This window comes from Pongo abelii, chromosome 8 (genome assembly GCF_028885655.2).
Source record: "Pongo abelii isolate AG06213 chromosome 8, NHGRI_mPonAbe1-v2.0_pri, whole genome shotgun sequence".
Taxonomy (NCBI): Eukaryota; Metazoa; Chordata; class Mammalia; order Primates; family Hominidae; genus Pongo; species Pongo abelii.
In genome coordinates, this window is record NC_071993.2 from 59752296 (window position 1) to 59775974 (window position 23679).

Genomic DNA, 23679 nt, shown 5'->3' on the forward strand with positions numbered 1-23679 from the left:
GTAAGGATAAGCAAGATATAAATAGTACAATTAACAAGCCTGATATAATAGACATACTGCTACCTAAGATACAGAAAATATATATTCTATTCAAACGAACAGAGCCATCATAAAAACTGACCATGCTGTTGGCTAGAGATCAACAAACTATGGTTCACAGGACAAATCTGGCCAGCTGCCTCTTTTTACTACAGTTAAGAATGCTTTCACATTTTTAAATGGTCGCATTTGAAATGTTTTATCTACATAATAGCCTCAATTTTGTGTCTTGCCCAAAATGGCTAAAATATTTACTATGTGATCTTCTAAAGAAAAGTTTTCCAAACTCTTTTCTAGCCCACAAAGAAAATATTAACACCTTCCAAAGAACTTATATTATAGAAATATATTGTTCTGATCAATTTAAAAATTAGAAATTAGAAATAAATTAAGTGAAAGCCCCATATACCAAGTCATTATTTTTGAAAACTGAAAAAAAAAAAGAAATAAAATAAATGCATAGGACAGCCCAAGAAAACTAGGAGTTACTAGTGTTTAAGTTATTAATATGCTACAAAAAATTCTGCTCCTTTTTATTAAACAGTCTAGCAGTCCAGATTTTAGGAGATCAAAAAGACAAAAAAGCTATTATTTCCATTAAAGCACAAGAGCCTTAAAGATTAGGAATATAACAACAACTGAATCAAATAATAACCACCCCCCTAATAACTCTGACACTAACCAATGGTTAGTACTCTCTATCAATCCTTGACTAAAAGGAAAGTGCCCAGGCCAAAATTAGGAAACATTTGGTTGCGGGGGGGTGGGGGGTGGGAGGGGATCATAAAATAGAACACACACTCTTTCTAAAAAATACTGAAGAAATAACTTCATGCATTCAATTTTCATGTTTCACATTATACATACTAAAGAGCTAACATTTATTGACCAGTGCTGGGTACTGTTCCAAGTGTTTTGCATAAACATATTTAATAAATGCATAGGAGCAAAAATAGTACAAAAAATCCATAGCAACTGAACAAAAAATAAGTAATTCATAGTTAACCGACTGTCTAGGAATTCTGGGCTGCTTTACTAGGTGAAATGTTTTAGCAGTTACTACAGGTTCTAGTTAGAATTTCTGAACTCTGAATGCAATTAGGATGCTAATACATTATCAGCATTTTATTAAAGATGGATAAACCTTCCTCTATTCTAAAAGCATTAGAGGACTATTGTCAGCAAACCATCTTCCACTCTTCTTTTTTGACACATCACAATGGTAAACTTTTGTTCTAATACTATAATTCTTCCACATGTTAACTTGCTGAAAACCCTGTAACAAACTCCATCTTACCCAGGTGATTCTTCCATGAGTTTGCAAAAACTGAGATCTTCCTATGAGTTCCCGAGCAGCTGCAATGGACATAGATACTTGAAATGACTAACAAAAATGTTTAGCAGCACTGACAAGTCCCTACTAACAAGCATCATCAGTGATGTCAACAAAGCTGCCTTGTGTTTCAGATATGCTACAACACAATCACAAGAGGCATCCTAGGAAAGGGAGCAGAGGAAGAGGACAGAGACATTTTCTTTCTTTTCTTTTTGTAAGTTTTTTTTTTCTTTTTTAAATATTAAGGTATATAGATAAACAATCACATCACATCACACAGTCCAGAATGTGCACTACAAATAATTTTTGAGTAATACTGTAAAATTCAACAGTGGGATTTAAAATCTACTAATTCAAGCGACATTTGAGAGGATTTTAAAAACACTGACTTATAAAATCTGATTTTAATAAGCGCTTTAGAGGTGAAGTGATCCTCACAGATGGTCAGGGCAAAGACACTTTGAAATAAAAAACATATCTATCTGGCATCCAAGTTAACTGGAATGTTGTTATATATAAATAGAACCTTTATAATATTCTAAGCAAATAGTATTTACAAATTTTTTCTGTTTAAATTTTTTATTGAATCTACACATTTACGTATCTGTTACGTCTGTACATATCTGAACCCAGATATCCCTTCCTGTAGGTTTGTTTTGGCACTTAAAGATATTCCTAATTTCTACTAATTTTTCTAGATTTTGATTTTTAAAAAATATCCAACTCCTCAAGCCATCTGTGTTCTGCTACAGTATAAGAAACTAAGTTTTCCTAAACTAATAAATTTTCCTCAGTAACTTTTGCATAAAATGTTTTTATATGCAGGTGGACGCAATGGCACATGCTTGTAGTCCCAGCTACTTGGGAGGCCAAAGCAGGAGGATCATTCGAAGCCAGAAGTTTGAGGTTGCAGTACTTTATGATCACACCCGTGAATAGTCACTGCACTCCAGCATAGGCAACACAGCAAGACCCTGTTCTTTAAAAAAAAAAACAAAAAAAACAAAAACAAACCAAAAAAAACCTTTCTATATCCAATTATTTTTTACTAAATACTTCAGCACATATTTCTACGTTTCCTATTCTCTTTCATTGCTCTATGTGTTGTGTCTATTTGTGTCAGTATTATATCCTGCTCTAAAGGGTTTTTTCCCCTTTCTCCTTTTCAATGTACACAAATCTTATCCTTTGGTGTTTCCAATTTTGGAGTCATTTTGATAAATTCCGAAAACAAAGCTGTTATGATTTTGGCTGAAATTGTATTAAATCTGTAAATCGTACTGAGACAAACTGTAGATACACACCATACACTCAAATTATATTTTGTACAATCTTTACACAACACACAATTTATTATACACTCAGAATGTATCTTACACAATCTTTTTATAATACCTAATTTGTTACCCTTTGCAACACATCATTCTTGTAATTATTTAATTTAATACATGTATATTCCCCTAGACTATAAGCTAGCTATCTTGATTACTACTTTAATATCTGTAGCATTTATAATATTTAGTCTTCCCATAGAACATAAATGGTTCCTACAAAGTTTCTCAGGTTTTTAAAAACAAAACATCACAAATGTCTCTCAGTAAATTTACTGATAATTTAATGTTTTATTGATGCAGTGATAGCTGCCTTATTTACTACTGAAGTCCCAGCTCTATGATTTATTGGCCTTGGAGTCTTGAGCATAGTATTGTTTATCTACTAGAACAGAGTTTTCTATTTTGGGGGGTGGGGACACTGATCCACAATAAAAATACATTTTATAACACAACCAAGTACATATATACATGAATAGGTATGTATTTACATGTGTATGCACATATCCATGTGTGTAATATAGGGAGATATACATATATTTCTCTCACTAAAAACAAATTTCATGAAAAAGTATTTGTCCTTATTACATGTGATGTCCTCTTGATAGTTTTATACTGTTTTACTTCATTACCAAAAATTCTAGTCATGATGAAAATTCATTTTAAGACCCACTAACCGGTTTTAACCTATAGTTTTCGAACAATGTACTGGGTACAGGTTAAAAACTGTGTCCTCTTTATTTTTATCTTCATTACTACCATGATCCTTGGTACTGACAGAATACTAATAAACAAACGCAGGTATTGAAGTAAATAAAATTAGCTTTCTGGGCAGCTACATAAAATTGTGAGCAATTAAAAACCCTTGACTTTCATGTTACTATGAAACATGTTGCTATTATTAACTGCTAACATGCATTAACTGCATTACATTTATCAGGTTATGCTGAAACATCAGCATATTATGCTTAGCATTTTAGAATACTATCAGCATAGTATGCTTAGCATTTTAAGATACTATGGATGATACTATGTTAGCATTTTAATGTGTTTTTTGTTTGTTTGTTTTGTTTTTGAGACAGAGTTTTGCTCTTGTTGCCCAGGCTGGAGTGCAATGGCGCGATCTCAGCTCACCGCAACCTCTGCCTCCTGGGTTCAAGCAATTCTCCTGTCTCAGCCTCCCGATCATTACAGGCATGCGCCACCACACTCGGCTAATTTTGTATTTTAAGTAGAGACGGGGTTTCTCCATGTTGATCAGGCTGGTCTCGAACTCCCAACCACAGGTGATCTGCCCACCTGGGCCTCCCAAAGTGCTGGGATTATACAGGCATAAGCCACCGCCCCCGGCCCCACGTTAGCATTTTATGGGAATTACCTCATGCATTCTTCACAACAGTCCTGAAGTAAGAGCTATTATAATCTCTATTATCTTTTCTAGGAAACTGCAGCACAGAGAGTTTAAGCAACTTTTCCAAGATCGTACAAGTAGGAAAATTTGCCTGAACCCAAAACTCCACCTTGGAATTGTCTACTCTGATTTTTTTCTTGAGACAGACTCTTACTCTGTTGCCCAGGCTGGAGTGCACTGGTATGATCTCGGCTCACTGCAACCTCTGCCTCCTGTGTTCAAGTGATCCTCCCACCTCAGCCTCCCAGGTAGCTGGGACTACAGGCACACGACACCATGCCTGGCTAATTTTTGTATTTTTAGTAGAAATGGGGTTTCGCCATTTTGGCCAGGCTGGTCTTGAACTCCTGACCCCAGGTGATCCACCTGCCTCGGTCTCCCAAAGTGCTGGGATTACAGGCATGGGCCATCGCGCCTGGCCTGATTTTGCTTAATTACATTTATTCCTATTAACTTTCATCACTGAAATGTAGAGATTCAGCATTATCCCAATTATCCCACAACTAAGAACAACCTGAATGTCTACCAACAGATAAATTGATAAAAGTCAAATTGTGGTACATATATGTAGAATGGAGTCTACTCAGCAATAAAAAGAAATGAACTACTGATACTAGCAAAACACAGATGAGTATCAAAATCATTAAGGTGAGTAAAAAAATTCAGAAACAAAAAGAATACATATTAAATGGTTCCATTTTGATGAAATTCTAAGAAAGATAAAACTTTAGAACCAAAAGCAGAATAGTGGTTGCCTGGGGCGGGTTTGAGAAAGAACTGACTGCAAAGGGAAATGAAGGAACTTTATCAGTACAGAAATGGTCTATATCTTGAATGTGGTGGTAATTACACAATTGCATACATTCATCAAAACAAACTGTACACTTAAAATGGGTGCAGTTTATTTGAATGTACATTCTGTCTCAATAAAGTTGATACTTTTTTTTAATTCTCCTCTTCACCTTCCGATTCCTTTCTTAACAAGCCATTAGGTAAGTCAGAGCAAAATAGGTTTCCACCCCAAAAGCCAAGCAGGAAGTTTCAGAGCCTAAGTAGGTTGAAAGAGCATGTCTCCGTAGGGAGGCAGTTTACCAATATATGCCATATCCCAAAAGGAATGAAAACAGTATCCATGAGGGGTGGGGAAATAGCTTGATATTAGAGTCAAACTTAAGTGGAAAGAATAGAGTGTATGTGCATAATCAGCAGCCTGGCATGGGCTATCAGAGTCAAAGCAGAGTGAGGTGGATATCCACACACAGGATGGCCTGGCAAAGACTGCCAGAGCTCAGGCATGATAATGAGTAAAGGGCTCAATGCCAGGTTTCAGACCCAAAATGGGTAAGAAGGGCATCCATGTGTAGACTCAACTGACGTGCAGTGTCAGAGGCCAAGCAGAGTGAGAAGGCGTCCATCTGGAGATGGGGATTGGTGTGGAGTATCAGAGCCCAATGGGCTGACAAGGAGTCAGAGCTGGAGTAGTATGAGAAAAGGGTACACGAAGAGTGGGAGCAGCCATGCATGAGGATTCAGAATCTTAGCAGGATAACAAAAATAGCCGGGTGTGGTGGGGCATACCTATAGTCCCAGCTACTTGGGAGGATCGGTTGAGCCCAGGAGGTCGAGGCTGCAGTAAGCCAAGACTGCACCACTGCCCAGCCTGGGTGACAAAGCAACACTCTGTCGCAAAAAACAAAACAAAACAAAAGAAACGAACGCTTCACACTTTAAGCCCTGAATCCACTGATCACCCACAGATAAAAACAAATAAAAGTGGACCTCTACCTCATACCTTAAATGCACCAAAATCAATTCCAAGTTATTTGAGATTTAATTGTGAAGGTCAAAATTCTTAATTTTTTAGAAAAGAATAGAATATTTTTATGACCTCAGAGCAAGAAAGGATTTTCAAACAAGGATTTCTAAAAGTGTAAACCACAAAGAAAAAAGTCTGATAAATTCACTATATTAAAACTAAGAACTTTTTTTCATCAAAGGATATCAGAGAGTGAAAAAGCACTCTACACAATGGAAGATAATATTTGCAACACATATAACCAACAAAGTACTTGCATCTAGAATATACAAAAATCTCTCTCATACACACAAAAGACATGATCGGGCAACAAACATTCCTTAAACATACAAAAAGGTTCAACTTTATTAGCAGTCAGGGAAATGTAAATTAAAACCACAATTAAATGTCACTATATTCTATCCATATGATAAAAATTCCTAAGTTGGATAATATCAAGTTTGCATACATGTGAAACAATGAAAAACAACATCTACTACTTGAGGGGAGTAAAAAAGACTGAACTACTTTGGAAAACAGTTTGGTTTTTCTAGGGTAAAATATTTCCATGCTTCAGGACTCAGAAATTCCAATTCTGATTAGATACTTCAGAGGAACTTTCTCACGGTTGTACCAGGAAAATGTTCATAGGAATATTATTTGTCAGAGTCAAAAAAAAAAAAACTGGAAACAAACAAAATGGACATCAAGAGTAAAACAGACAAAGACAGTATGTTTTGTTCATAGACTGGAGCACCAACAGAGAAATGAAAATTAATGAAGTAGAGCCAAACATGAATGAACCTTAAAAAAATGTTGAATGAAAGAAGCCATAGGGGAATACTCACATTATAATTTCACTTATATAAAGTTCAAAAAGAGGCAAACCTTATATTCACGGAAATACAAACACAGATGGTAAAAATGAGAGGAAAAACAAGGGAAAACTCTAGGTTCTGGAAAGGAAAGGTACTGCAATCAGGAACGAGCATACAGGGAGCTTATTAATGTCTTATTTCTTAATCTGGGTGGTTAAGAGTACAAGCTCCTTCACATTCTAAGTTAAACTGAACCCTTATGTTGTATATATTCTTATTATGAATATTTCATAAACTCCTTTTTTTCCTGGAGTGATGAGAAATATGGGGATAGGGAAACAGGCATGCTCTGGCTCTTCTTTGGTTCTTTGCGACCAAGTGGCAATCATTCAGTAGCCTCTTAGCTCTTGGTGAACCCCACTTAGGATGATGCCACTAATATTCCATCACCTACCACTGCCACTACATCCACTGCCCCCACACACAGTGAATCGGAGAATTATGTGAGGGAAAAATTATGGGGTTTATTCTCAACGTTGGAGGGGAGGGAATAATGAAACTAAACATTTGTATATCACATTTGACAGTTCATAAAATACTATTATATACTCCTTTATTTTTATCCCCAAAACAAGCATCCTGAAGTAGACATAACATAAATCACAGGAATCAAATATTTTGCAATGCAAATAACATGTTAGGAAGAGGTATCATCGTGCCTTTCCATTACTCCATCTTAAATTCTTCATTTCTTATTGCAAGGTCAAAACAGATGATGACTGTGATAATATGATAAGAGCAAACAAAAAATAATGAAAAGAAATGAGAAGGGGAAAGAGTGGGTGGGTATAACTACTTTAGAAAACCTTTGTAGTATCTACTAAAGCTGAATATTTACCCAACTTATAATTAACCCAGCAATCCCACTTATAGGTATAAATACAATAAAAATGCATATATATGTTCACCAAAAGACACATACTAGAATACAGCAGCAAAACTGTTCATAATAAACAACAAAAAAGGAAACCTGTCCAAATATCTATTATAGAACAAATGAAATAAACTGCGCTATATTAACACAATGGAATACTCTACAGCAATGAGAATGATGCAGAAAATGGATGACTCATGAATATAATATTAAGCAAAAGAAACCAGATATAAAACAAGTATATCCTATATTATTTCATTTCATTTCAAAGTTCAAATACAGACAAACTCATCTATATTTTCAGAAATCCATTGGCCACCATAAGAATGGGCAAGCAGAGGATTCTATTCTGGTAATGTTTCATTTCTTGCTAGATGCTGGCTACACAGGTATTTTCAGTTTCTGACAATTCATTAAGATAAATACTTATTAATTATACCCTTTTCTGTATGTATATTATGCTTTGATAAGAAGTTTTTGAAACAGGGTATAGAGACTTAAAGAGACAAGATACCGGCCAGGTGAGGTGGCTCACGCCTGTAATCCCAGCACTTTGGGAGGCCAAGGCAGGCGGATCACGAGGTCAGGAGATCGAGTTCATCCTGGCTAACATGGTGAAACCCTGTCTCTTCTAAAAATACAAAAAATTAGCTGGGCGTGGTGGCAGGCGCCTGTAGTCCCAGCTACTCAGGAGGCGGAGCTTGCAGTGAGCCGAGATTGCACCACTGCACTCCAGCCTGGGCGACAGAGCAAGACTCCATCTCAAAAAAAAAAAAAAAAAAAGAGACAAGATACCACAAAAAACTATCTTTTTCATCATGTCCCCATGTTCTTCATGTCAGGGTCAAAATTCTTATTCAAAATTTCTAAATCAGGCAATAAACTATACAGAGGTATTAAGCTAAAATAATTAAAAAGCCCTGAGTTTAAAATGCATTCTATATTAATATGCACAACTGGGTGATCTTGCAAAACACAATTAAATTTCAGTCTTAGTTTTCTGACCATTAAAATGGAATTACTACTCTTGTCATTCTTATCCCATAATGATGTTGTGATGAGTAGAATGAGGTACACAAAAGAGATGTTTAAGCTATAAAGTAATCTTAATTTGAGTAAAACCACAAATAAAAAATAGATCAAAGGCCAAATATAATGGTTTACAATTTTTTAAAATTTTGTGTGCAGTGAGGACTTTTTTCAAGTGAACTCTTAAACAGTACTATTTAATAAAACAAAGATTCCTTTGCTTGGGTTTGGCTAAGGAGACACAGAATGATGGTAGAATTAGTGCTGTATGTTTCCTTCACACTCTCTTCTCCCTTCTGTCCCTCAAGGTATCTTCTAGAACACCACTGTGTGCAACAGGCCTTGGAGTCATATAGATTAGGGTAAAAAAAAAATCCTGGTTATATCACTAATTAGTTTTCTGAGCCTCACCCTTTCCAACTATGAGGGTGAAGCCAATATCACCTACTTTCCAGACTAGAGATAATGTATATCGGAGAACCCAGAAGAATGTCCAAATAAATTTAACGACTTTAGCCTAAAATTTGAATGGATGCAAACAGCCTCCTAAATATTATGACTTAAGTCACTCCCTCTGCTATTCATTTTCTACCTATCCCTTACAGTAATTTTTTTTAAAAAATAACAATTTGGCCAAGTCACTTGTCTGGCTTACTACTACCAACAGAACAATGCCCCAGCTACCTTTATGGCACACAAGGTCCTTGACAACCTGCCCTAAATCTATCTCTTCTGCCTCTTCTCTAGCATCCTACCTTTTTTTTATTATTATTATACTTTAACTTCTGGGATACATGTGCAGAGCGTGCAGGTTTGTTACACTGGTATACATGTGCCATAGCAGTTTGCTACACCCATTGACCTGTCGTCTATGTTAGGTATTTCTCCCAACGCTATCCTCCACCAGCCCCCTACCCCCGACAGGCCCTGGTGTGTGATGTTCCCCTCCCTGTGTCCACGTGTTCTCATTGATCAACACCCACTTATGAGTAAGAACATGCAGTGTTTGGTTTTCTGTTCCAGTATTAGCTTGCTAAGAATGATGGTTTCCAGCTTCATCCATGTCCCTGCAAAGGACATGAACTCATCCTTTTTTGTGGCTGCACAGTATTTCATGGTGTATATATGCCACATTTTCTTTATCTAGTCTATCATTGATGGGCATGTGGGTTGGTTCCAAGTCTTTGCTATTGTGAACAGTGCTGCAATAAACATATGTGTGCATGTGTCTTTACAGTAAAATGATTTATAATCCTTTGGGTATATAACCAGTAATGGGATTGCTGGGTCAAATGGTATTTCTGGTTCTAGATCCTTGAGGAATTGCCACACTGTCTTCCACAATGGTTGAACTAATTTACACTCCCACCAACAGTGTAAAAGCGTTCCTATTTCTCCACATCCTCTCCAGCACCTGTTGTCTCCTGACTTTCAATGATCGGCATTTTAACTGGCGTGAGATGGTATCTCACTGTGGTTTTAATTTGCATTTCTTTAATGACCAGTGATGATGAGCTTTTTTTCATATGTTTGTTGGCTGCATAATTGTCTTGTTTCGAGAAGTGTCTGTTCATATCCTTTGCCCACTTTTTGATGGGGTTGGTTTTTTTCTTGTAAATCTGTTTAAGTTCCTGGTAGATTCTGGATATTAGACCTTTGTCAGATGGATAGACTGCAAAAATTTTCTCCCATTCTGTAGGTTGCCTCTTCACTCTGATGGTAGTTTCTTTTGCTGTGCAGAAGTTCTTTATTAGATCCCATTTGTCAATTTTGGCTTTTGCTGCCATCGTTTTTGGTGTTTTAGTCATGAAGTCTTTGCCCATGTCTATGTCCTGAATGGTATTTCCTAGGTTTTCTTCTAGATTTTTTAAGGTTTTAGGTCTCATAATTAAGTCTTTAATCCATCTTGAGTTAATTTTTGTATAAGGTGTAAGGAAGGAGTCCAGTTTCAGTTTTCTGCATATGGCTAGCCAGTTTTCCCAACACCATTTATTAAATAGGGAATCCTTTCCCCATTGCTTGTTTTCGTCAGGTTTGTCAAAGGTCAGATGGTTGTAAATGTGTGTAAATGTAAATGTGTGGCATTATTTCTGTTCTGTTCCATTGGTCTATGTATCTGTTTTGGTACCAGCACTATGCTGTTTTGGTTACTGTAGCCTTGTAATATAGTTTGGAGTCAGGCAGCGTGAGCATCCTACATTTTTAACATAGCCAGTTAATTAACTGATCACTGGATAAGACACATACCTTTTAAAAAACCTTTCTTCCCCCCAGAAACAATAATGCGTGGAGAATTAGAAATGAGAAAACAGATTTTTTAAAAAACACACAAAAAAGAAATTACATTCTCACCATCCAGGAATCATCACTAGTAACATCTTAGAGCATATCCCTCTGGAGAAATATACAGATGTAGATATACATAGATAAATGATCATAATGTACACACAGCCTTATAACCTACTTTTTGCAGTCAACAATCTCCCCTTTCCATTTTAGTAAATTTCCATCTCATCTAATATACAGGCTATATTCAAATTTCCCCAACTAATTCAAGATGTCCTTTATAGCTGATCTGTCCAAATCAATATACAATTCAAACTTTCACACTGTATATACTTGTCCTTTACATTTCTTTTAATGTAGTACCATCACCTTCCCCCACCATCTTTTTAGGACACTAAGAAGCCAAAGAGATCTCACTACTTCTCCTACTGAACGTCCAACCTTCTGAATTTGTCTTCTTCTCATTCCTTTATCACCCATTTTGCCAGAAAGAGAAAAACATACATTTATGACCCCTTAAGGTTAAAAATGTGGGAATGAATTGAAAGTCTGTGTAAGAAACGAACATTTGGCTAGGCGTGGTAGTTCACGCCTGTAATCCCAGCACTTTGGGAGGCTGAGGTGGGCAGATCACAAGGTCAGGAGATCGAGACCATCGTGGCTAACACGGTGAAACTCTGTCTCTACTAAAAATACAAAAAATTAGCCAGGCGTGGTGGTGGGCACCTGTAGTCCCAGCTACTAGGGAGGCTGAGGCAGGAGAATGATGTGAACCCAGGAGGCGGAGTTTGCAGTGAGCCGAGATCGTGCCACTGCACTCCAGCCTGGGAGACAGCGAGACTTCATCTCAAAAAAAAAAAGAAACAAACATTTTCCCAGTCTTCTACTTTATTCCCAGCATAAAATCAGGTTTCTTCTTTGGATAAATTACAACCACCTCAGAAGGAAAAACCCTTCACTCAGTAGATGCTGAGGGTCCACTGATATCCATACAACGCCATAAAGTAAAACCAGCCAGTTGACAAGCCTGGCCCATGTACAAAGTCCTGAATAAACAACAAAGAATCATTATAAATTTGAAGAAATATTCCAGAAGAAAGAGAAATCAAAATAAGCATAAAGAACAAAATGACCATTTAAAAAGAGAATACAGAGAACCAAAGAATTCTCAATAAAATGAAACAAAACAAACAGAAATTCTCTACTTACCATAGTTCCTGAAAAAACAGCTGAATGATATGAATAAGGAATAGTATACACAAAAGTTCTTGGAAATTGAAAATATGATTGCCAAGATAAACAGTTAAATAAAAATAGACAGCTGGAATATCAAGTCGAGAAAATATACCAGGAAACATAACCAAACCCAAAGAAAAAGAAAAACGTATAACAAAAAATAAAAAGGTGAGGAGATTCAATTCAGAAATTCTAGTTTCTGATTACTAAAGATTCCAGAAAGATAACAGATAAAATAAAGGAAAGAGAATAATCATAGAAATAACAAGAACATTTCACACTACATTAATCTCCAAAGAGCCTACTAACTGCCAAAACATCAAGTGGAAAACAACCAACTACAACAAAACTCAAGTCCAAGGACATTATTGTGAAACTGCAGAATGCTAGAAATAAAAGATTAAAAATATTCCAGAGATAAAAACAGGCAAAACACAATGTACAATGGATCAGAATGTAGTAGACCGTTCAATGGCTAAATAAGATCCTAGAAAAGCAATGCCCTCAAATTTCTAAGGGAAAACTCTCTTCTATTACAACGAAACTATTTCATACCAACCAAACTTATTAATATCAATCAAATGTGAGACCAGGATAAAGAGATTTTCAGTAATGAAGTAACTAAAACAGTGTGCCATTCAATAATCCTCTCTTAGGAAGTAAATTAAAAATATATTCCAGCAAAGTGAGAGAATAAACTAGGAAGAAAGAAGACATGCTATCCAAAGAATGGATCCAGTCCCAGATTATGGCAAAAGTAAGTCCCTGCATGATGGCTCTAGAGAAGCTTTGGACAGTAACCTGTTCAGATGAGAACAGGTTGACTGAGGTGGGGAGGGGGCCAGACATACTGTTTTTTCATTAAGCCTTTGAATAGTGTATGAATTTTTTTGAAAACTATGTATACGTATCACATTGATTTTTTTTAATTCAGTCACATTAGAAACAAATTTAAAGAGGCAATGACATGAAATTTTGAACTCAGTCATCTTTTAACTTCTATTAGCATTTGGGAAACTTTAAAGATGACCTAAAAAGATTTTGCAATTTTCTTCTCATAATTTTGCTGTCATCACATAAACAAAAAATAAAGTCAATTTTACCCGTGTATAGTACCTAAGATTTCAGAGGCCATAATGACAGAAAAGAACCATTAAGAGATTTACAACTTTACACAAAGAACCTTAAAAAACACTTTTTTATTTTTATGGTACCAATCATTGGTTACCAATTCACCTACTACTACCTGAATTATGCTACTTCTTTCATTATTAGAGGTGGCCTGGTCTTATTAGCTGCTATTTAGTCATGCTTCATGATTCAGGGCAAAACACCCAAACACAAAAGATGGTACGTAGTATAGCTAGTACAATGACTGGCTCACAGTCGATATTTGACATATTTTACCTATTTCCCACCATTCCCTACCACCTCTTCCTTTTGACACTAAAACTCTTAATCAAAAAATCATCTCCCCAGACCAGCCAACAGAAAAACACTATATATCAATGCCTATTTTCTAGTTACAGCTGAACTAGGCTGTAAGCTCAATGTCTGGATAATTCAATCATATAATTTATTTCTGCCTCAAGAGAAGTTGAACAATCCCATATCCAAAAACGATTCTCCACTCTTTTGTTCCCTAGCTCAGAAAAGTTTCTTTTCAAAACAGTAGTCAAATATCCACAAGAATGGAGAGGAGTAGTACCGAAGATCCCTAACTGAGTAACAGAAAACAATTTACCTGACTTTAACAGAATATTTACATTAACCATCATTTCTAACACAGCAGCCAAATTTCACTTCAACTAGCCTTTCGTGTGCATATACCGCATGTTTTGTTTTGATGGCCATCAGGAATTCTAAGACAGAAAGCAAACCGAGCAGCAGAGAGAAGTCAGGCTGTTCTTTCTTAACTGTAGTTTTAAACTAAAGTTGGCTACTCTACAAAGTAGAAATACAGAGTTAAAACCAAACGAAAGGTATCTATGACTTGAAATTAGTATTTTATTCCTTATTTTCTGCTATACATCTGACCTTGTCTGTAAGTGCTAAAACAAAGTAAATACTACTGAATCAGATGCCAGGATCCAACATCAGGTTATCCTGTGACTTTGGACAAGTGACATCACTGCTATGAGTCTAGATTTTCTCAAAAAAAAAAAAAAAAAAGAAAAAAAGAAAAGAAAAAAAAAAAAAACAGGAGAAGATTAAACTTGAAGATCCCAAACAAAAACTGAATTATACGACTATCATTATGTAAAGCAAAAATTGTTTCTTATTTGTCACTTAGCTCAAATCATAGTAGCAGCCACTGAATACTGAATGCCTATGTTTCAGGCATTGGATTAGCCAATTTACAACTATTATTTCTAATTCTCTCAACAACCTTATAATGTAGGTATTACGAAAATGAAGAAACAGAAGCAGAGATTGGCTTACCAAATATCACACAACTCATAAATACCAGAGACTGTGTAATGAGACCCTCATGCAATATCCCACAGGTTTTTTCCACAAAACTTTCTACTATATACTATTTACAAGCATTATTCTACAGAAATCTAAAAAGACATGAGAAACCCCAGTAACAATTTTTTTTAAAAAACTAAAGTCAATCCATTTTGCAATTCAAAATATCAGAGCTGGAAATGTTCATTATGTACTCACCTGATGCAGGAGACGTTTCAGTTTGAGTAACTGAGTTTTTACAGCAGTGCAATCCTGAACCATGTGCCGAAGGGTCATCTCATCCAGTATCACTGTATTTTCTGGTACATCAACAAACATCTTCTGAGCCTGGAAAAAGGGCATCCCTCCATAGCTTTCAAAATGACCCAAAGGAGATTCTCTATAGGGAGAGCCTCTGGAAGGGCAGGGAAGAAGGTGGAGGGAAAAGATATACAATACAATTTCAGAAAGAAATAAAGATAATGAAATTATTGCAGTGATTATTACAAATCACTTATCATAATCACCATGGCTCTGACTTGCACTCACCTCAGTCACTGATGTGTTTCCACAAAAGGCGCAATCAGCTCTAGTTTATTAAAACAATTATCTTCTGTATCCCCCATCTTTTGTGTATTTTACATACTGGAAGAATAAACCTTCTTTGGGCACCGGAATAGAAACAATACTCTGGAAAGACTTTATCTGAAAAAGTTAAACTCATTCTTCCTTTTCTGCACTGACTGTTGTTCATTAGTTTTTAACTTTGTTTAACTTCTTAAATTGCACGCCTTTTTTAGCCCCATAACGATGCTACCAATATTAACTCTCAGTTTCTATACATCCCTGGACTCCCATTTCTTGAAAGTCCCAACAGGCAGTTAAGACGAATTTTTTGTTTTTATATTACTAATAAAGCATGTTTTCCAATAAAGGTTACTTAAGCTTTTGTAAAAGTTTTATATATACCGCATATTTCCTAATCTTACAGTGCATTAACAAAATCTACTCTCGGTGAAACCTCGTCCCTACTAAAAATACAAAAAATTACCCAGGCGTGGTGGCACGCACCTGTAATCCTAGTTACTTGGGAGGCTAATGCAGGAGAATCCCTTGAACCCGGTAGGCGGAGGTTGCAGTGAGCCAAGATCATGCCACTACACTCCAAGCTGGGCAACAGAGCGAGACTCCGTCTCAAAAAAAAAAAAAAAAAAAAAAATCTACTCTAAAATTTTTTACATTTCCCTTCAGTTTCATACAATAACATACATGCTGAATAAGGAAAAATATAAAAGTAATGTGTTTCATGGGAGTAAAAAGCAAAATATTTTAACCAGAAGTCATAGTTATAGCAATTTAAAAATTGCTAGCTTAATTCCAGTTGGTTCTTAAATTGTGACGAGAACGTTTTTTTTTGAGACAGAGTCTCGCTCAGTCACCCAGGCTGGAGTGCAATGGTACGATCTTGGCTCACTGTAACCTCTGCCTCCGGAGTTCAAGCGATTCTCCTGCCTCAACCTCCCGAGTAGCTGGGATTACAGGCACCCACCACCATGCCTAATTTTTGTATTTTTGTAGAGAGGGGGTTTCACCATGTTGGCCAGGCTGGTCTTGAACTTCTGACCTCAGGTGATCCACCTGCCTTAGACTGCCAAAGTTCTGGGATTACAGGTGTGAGCCACCATGCCCGGCCGAGAACTTCTAATATATGTGAAATCGCACTTGCTGACTCTCTCTCTCTCTCTCTCTCTGTGTGTGTGTGTGTGTGTGTGTGTGTGTGTGTGTATTTGGTTGGCTAGTTAGTGAGTAGAGACAGGGGTTGCTCAGGCTGGTCTTAAACTTCTAGCAAAATTTCAATAAATAAGACATTGAAAAAATATTATCTCCAATATAATGGCTATTTTAAAATCAGGATTAAAGTTAAATTCATAATGCATTAAATGTGCAAAAATTCCAACGCATTAAATTTCAACCATATTGAAAATGTGGAAATATGGTTTCTACCAAATTTTCTAGCTTTTAACAAATATTCCCAAATCTCTGAATTCTCAAATATTCAGTATGAGGTCGATTTTTACAAGATTATTTTTCTCTGAAACGACTTCTCATTAAGTACTTCAGGCCCAACTTGCTTTTAACTCAAGAAAAAAGATTTTTAGAAATTTTCAAACTGTTGATCTTATGATGCCACAGACAGCCTGAATCCTATTTATTCTTCAACTTCTTCCCTCACCACACCTGCCTCCCGCAGAGTGACGACTTCTTTTTTTTTTTTTTTTTGAGACGGAGTCTCGCTCTGTCCCCCAGGCTAGAGTGCAGTGGCGCGATCTCGGCTCACTGCAAGCTCCGCCTCGGGGATTCACGCCATTCCTCTGCCTCAGCCTCCCAAGTAGCTGGGACTACAGGCACCCGCCAGCACGCCTGGCTAATTTTTTGTATTTTTAGTAGAGACGGGGTTTCACCGTGTTAGCCAGGATGGTCTTTATCTCCTGACCTCGTGATCCGCCCGCCTCGGCCTCCCAAAGTGCTGGGATGACAGGCTTGAGCCACCGCGCCCGGCTTTTTTTTTTTTTTTTTGAGACGGAGTCTCGCTCTGTCGCCCGGGCTGGAGTGCAGTGGCGCCATCTCGGCTCACTGCAAGCTCCGCCTCCTGGGTTCACGCCATTCTCCTGCCTCAGCCTCCCGAGTAGCTGAGACTACAGGTAAGGCCATCACACTCGGCTAATTTTTTGTATTTTTAGTAGAGACGGGGGTTTCACCATTCACAGGATGGTCTCGATCTCCTGACCTCGTGATTCGCCCGCCTCGGCCTCCCAAAGTGCTGGGATTACAGGCGTCATCCACTGCGCTGGGCCCAGAGTGACTTCTTAATTAATACCTAATTACCTGAGATTCCCAAAGCATCCTACAATCTCATCTCCAAACCCACAACCTCTGAGTAGTCTTTTCCAGTCTCTCCATTCTGCCCTCCACCGTGCACACTTGATCTAGATAATTCCTCTTCATCTTAAATCAGCTGACACTACTTCAGAGAACACTTCCTTAAATCCCCTAAGGCAGGACTTGGCACTTCCACAGGTGTTTTCATAGAGACCTGTACTGTGTCCCATTATAGTATTTATTACAGTATACTTTGTTTGCAATTCAGGCCAAATTATAAACTCCATGAAGGAATGAACTGTGTACTCTTTTCCTTTGCATCTGAGTTTTTGGTTTTTTAGTTTATTTTTTTCTTTGTTTTTTTGTGTTTTTTTTTTTTTTTTGCACTGAATGGGTAAGGAACATGTATTTTAACCACTAGAATTTTTTTTAAAAGCTTATATCTCCAAGATTCTAAAATTCTGTAGCTGTCACATGACAAAAGCACTGCTTTAGAACTATAATCTGAATAGCCAATAATCAAATTAAAAGGTACTTCTTATTTTGCCAAGTGAGAGAGCATTAGAAAGGGAATATACTGAAGGAGACTGGTCTGCAGGCTACACCATGAGACAAGTCAACAAGTCTTGTTCACTAACTGAAACAAAGAACTGACATCTAGAAAAGCCACAATAGCCACCTCTCACCTCAGATTTAGGTTTAAATCCTATCTGACAGTAACTAGCTGTTGAAAATATTTATTATCTTTCGGCCATAGTTTCGTTAACTCTCAATGTTCTCTACTGCTCATTGAACAAAGTTTATATGCCTTAGGTTGCATTTCAAATACCTCCACCATGAGATTCAAAATTAACCCTGTATATTCTCTTAGTGCTGAAATGCTAGTTTCTTCAGAAGCCCTTCCTAATCCCCTCAACTAGATAAAACTATCATTTTATGATCCTTAATTTGTTTCACAGCATAAACTAAAGAAACCTATATACTTTTCAACTCTAATTGGATTGTAAGCCCTTTGAAAACAGAGCCATATCTTATTCATTTTAATATTATCTGCATAGATCATTTGAGTCCAAATTCAGCTGCCACTTAATAGCTACACAACACACAGGGCAAGTTACCAAATCCCTCTATGCTTCATTTCCTAATCTATAAACTGGGCAAAATAACAATACTTGTCTCCTTAGGTTAGTATAAGACTTAAATGAGGTAATATATGTTAAAGTGCTTGGACTAATACATAATATATAGTAAATATTAAATAAAAATGACTATCATATTATTATTAAGTTTCCAACCTCTTTATCTTGAAACATTTCTTCAAATGGAAGTATCAAAAGAATACTACAATGAACAACAATATACCCTTCACCTATATTTACCAACTGTCAAAATATTGACACATTTGCTTTGCATCTATGTATTTGTTGCTAAACCATCTGACAATAAATTAAAAGTGACATAAAATCCCACTGGGAGAAACACATGAAGTTTTCTGGGGAAAAAAATCAATATAACAGAGAAATCTAAGAGACAGAAAGAGGGAAAGATGGAACAGAAAGCAAATATATAACAGGGATTATTTTCAGAAAATAAAAGGAGACTATGAAGATAGGAGGGAGTGGGAACACAGGACAGAAAGATAATGAAGATTTTAATCTCAGAGTTTGAGATTTCAGATTCTGAGAAGATGATGCAGTTTCCACATTAAAAAATAAATCTCAGAATGGGAGGTAAAATCACTTTCTAAGACTAAAGACACAAATCCAGGGGCAAATGTCTAAGAAGGGTAATAAAAAATAAGAGATGAAGAGGGAATTACTGGCCATAATCCCCCACATTAAGTTGATAAATTTGTACTTCCATATAAATTTTAACATTCATGAATTTCCAACAGAAACTCCGGTAGTGAAAGCAACACGAAGACTGCAAAGCTGCTGTGGCATGAACACACTAGAATGCTAGTAGCCGTGTGTTAGTGAAGTGAGATCTTACGTGGCTGATCATAGCCCAGGCAGGCAGGTAAATATGAAGAAATGAACCATTAGAGATATGGGTGAAGGCAAAAATGAGTTCAGTGGTTTCAAAGGCATGAGAAATGAAAGCCCACTGTCTCCAATATTATCTAACCTTGCTCTTTAAGTCCTGCCAATAAAATCAACAAGATAAAAAAAGATGCAAACTAGAGAAAAGAATCTTGAAGAGATAACCTTCTTTACCCACTTAAACTGAATTCACATACAGTAGCAGAACCTGATATTAAACCCACAAGCATACAAATCATTGTTGCATAATTATTTAATGCAGTTTTAAAGAAATTTCTCCAAATTCTATGGCTATATCCATATACTTACAAATAACTTTATTCTTCCCACTCCCAACAGAACTTCTTGATTACTAAGATGTGTCATTTCGTGCTAATCTCAAAGTTTGTGATTCATAGGTTAGACTGGCAAGTGCAGATGTTTGTATATCTGTGTGTGTGTACGTGTGTGTGTGTGTGTGTGTATGTGTGTGGGGTGGGGAGATTTTTCTTCTTCATTTCTTATGTAACCTGAGTCACAGTTTTGATTTCATAAAACCATTAGTGTTTCATCACCATTAATAAAAACTTTATACTAAAAGTTAAATGTATGTATTTTTATGTTTGTGGTAACATTTTAACACAATCCCAATCAAAATTTCAGCAAGTTATTTTGAGGATATTGGCAAGGTGATTCTAAATTTTTTATTAGAACAGGCAAAAGACCCAAAACATCCGAAACAATATTGAAGAAGAAGAAAGTCGAAGGCCTAACACTACTCAACTTCAAGATTTACTATACAAAGCTACAGTCATCAAAATGGCATGTGTGGTATTGGCAAAAGAACCGACATATCAACTGAATACAATAGAGAGCTCAGAAATAGACCCACATATACATAGTCAATTGATCTTTGACAAAGGAGCAAAGGCAATTCAAAACAGAGTATAAAAGATAGTCTTTTCAACAAAGGAGACTAGAACTGGACATCTACAAACAAAAAGAATGACTTCAAATCTTTCACAAAAATTAAGTCGAAATGGATCAAAGGCCTAAATGCAAAACGCGAAACTATAAAATTCCTATAATATGAAAAGGGAGAAAATCTAGGTGACCTCGGATTTGGCAATGAGTTTTTTGGATATAATATGAAAAGTGCAACCCAAGAAAGAAAAAATGGATGTTGGAAATGTTAAAAATTTTTGAAAATTTGTCCTGCAAAAAGTACTATCAAGAGAATAAGCCACAGACTGGAAGAAATTATTTGCAAAACATATATCTGATAAAGGACTGGTATCTAAAATATACAAAGAACTCTTAAAACTCAACAGAGAATAAATAACCCAATTTTAAAATGGGCAAATAGCTAGAGGCCATTATTCTAAGCGAATTAACGCTGGAAGAGAAGACCAAATACCACATGTTCTCACTTATAAGTGGGAGCTAAACATTGTACTCACAGACATAACAATGGTAACACAGACACTGGGGACTACTAGACAGGGGAGGAAAAGAGGAGCAAGGGCTGAAAAATTGTTGGGTACTATGCTCACTACCTGGGTGATGGGATCATCTGTATCCCAAACCTCAGTATCACACAATATATCCATGTATATGTGACACAAACCTGCATATGTACCCACTGAATCTAAAGTAAAAGTTGAAATTATAAAAAATAAAATAAAAATGAGCAAAGATCTGAACAGACACATCACCAAAGAAGATATACAGATGGCAAATAAGCATGTGAGAAAATGTTCAACATCATTTATCATTAGGGAACTACAAATTAAAACAACACTGAAATACCACTACATACCTAATAGTTAATGTCCAAAGCATAGTACCAAATGCTGATAAGGATATGGAGCAGCAACAGAAGCTCTCATTCATTGCTGGTGGAAACGCAAAAGGGTAAAGCAACTTTGGAAGACAATTTGGCAGTTTCCTACCAAATTAAACATATGCTTCCCATATGACCCAGCAATAGTGCTCCTTGATATTTACCAAAATGAGGTGAAAAATGTACGCCCATGCAAAAATCTGTATATAAATGTTTATAGCAGTTTTATTAATAATTGTTAAAACTTGGAAGCAACCAAGATGTTTTTCAGTAAGTAAATGAATAAACAAACTGTAGTACAGCCATACAACGAAATATTATTCAGTAATTTTTTTGAGACAGGGTCTCTCTCTGTTGTCCAGGCTGGAGAGTGGGGTGATCTTGGCTCACTGCAGCCTCAACCTCCTGGGCTCAAGTGATCCCCCCACCGCAGCCTCCCGAGTAGATGGGACTATAGACACGTGCCACCACACCCAGCTAATTTTTTTGATTTTTTTGTCGAGACGAGGACTGAATATGTGCCCAGGCTGTTCCTGAACTCCTGAACTCAAGCTATCCTCCTGTCTTGGCCTCTCAGACTGCAGGCATGAGCCACTGCACCTGGTTAATTTTTTTTTTTAATGAGATATCAAGCCACAAAAATATGTAGAGGAACCTTACATGTATTTTGGTAAGTGAAAGAAGCCAATCTGAAAAGACTATCTACTATCTGATTATAGCTCTCTGGCATTCTGGAAAAGGCAAAACTGTAGAAACAGCAAAAAGATCAGTATTTACCAGGAGTTCAGGAAAAGAAGGGAGGGATGAATAAGTGGAACACACAGAATTTGAAGGGTAGTGAAACTATTCTGTATGATACTGTAATGGTATGGCATTATACATTTGTCAAGGCCCATAGGATATACAAAACAGAGTGAACCCTAATATAAACTATGAATTTTAGTTAATAATAAAATATCAATATTGACTCATCAATTATAATACAGTCATGCAAGATGTTAATCATAGGAGAAACTGTATCTAACGGAAGGTGAGAAAGCATATGAGAACTCTATTTTTGCTCAATTTTTCTGTAAGCCCAAAGCTGCTCTAAAAAATAAAATCTATTAGTTAAAAAAAAAGAAAGAAAAATAAAGCATGACAAATGAAGAGAAACACTGCCAGAATAACAGAGATTTCTAAAACTCCATTCCTCCATTAAAGCACTAAGAACACTGGCAAATTTGTCAAAATCAACTTTTTCAGAACTCTAGAAATCAGCCAAATGCTTACAACAACTAAGGAGCATTTAATCAATAAAAACTGCTGAATCTCAGAGAAACAGCAAGCTCTGTGGCATTTTAATTTATCCAATAGCCACGCCCATCTCCCTACCTTTGTGGTAGCTTGAGAACCAAAAGCATTACAACAAGCATGGCAGCCGTGAAATCCAGCAGTCACTAGAGATTGGGGGACAATATGGGTTTAGAACTCTCCAAAAAGCACCACTCCCAAAGAACTGCTATGATTTGATCTCTCTGGCTGCTCCCTAGAAAAAGCCCATTCTCAGGAGTTGGTTTGAGCTGATTCAAAGCTTGTTCGGTAATTCCCTTATCCCTAGTGCACTGCTTAAAATCTCAGCTGCCTGAAATGGCAATATCAATTGGGACAAACAAGAAGCTGACCAAAAATCATAAAAGGAAAACCCGAGGAAAGAAATGTCCACAAGAGGCTTTGAAATGCTCCAATATAGTCTTGGGAATAGAGAAGAACATATACATGTATAGGCTGTGTATGTACATGCCAAGGAAATACCAGAGAATTCCCTAATCTTCCACCTTTGGCTGACTTTGAAACTCTGAACAAGCAGGAAGTGAAGGCCAAGGCAGAGCTGCAAACTACTTACGGGACCACAGGTGTACCTAAACTGCAAACTACTTACAGGGGCTGCAGGTGTGCCTAAGCAAACACACAGAGCCCCCTGGTGGAGGCTGGGAGACTTACTAGTTGAAGGCATTCAATGAAATCTCCATCCAACCTTTAGCTGACCACTAATCAAACCAAGCAAAGACGTCAAATATTTTTTTTAAATACAGACTTTTTACAGAATCTGTCTAGAAAAGTCAGTAAACAACCACAAAAAAATACAACAACAAATCCTGGCCAGGGAGAAATCTGATTTAAGTAGTTTTCACATTATTTGTATTTTTTTTTCAAATTTTTTGTGACAAGCAAGGAATGATGCTCATACATTCCCTTAGTTAAGTGGCCAGAGCGAAGTGGGGAGGGG

At 36.7% G+C, this 23679-nt stretch overlaps 1 protein-coding gene across 12 annotated transcripts in view; it reads right to left on the minus strand.

Moving 5' to 3' along the window:
• The window catches only part of CCSER2 (coiled-coil serine rich protein 2), a 188410-nt gene that overhangs the window by 60927 nt on the left and 103804 nt on the right, over positions 1 to 23679 (minus strand). For all 12 annotated transcript variants that reach the window (XM_024253157.3, XM_024253161.3, XM_054521706.2 and 9 more), the window contains 1 exon segment: positions 14886 to 15081. In XM_024253157.3, the coding sequence (XP_024108925.1) occupies positions 14886 to 15081 (196 nt within the window).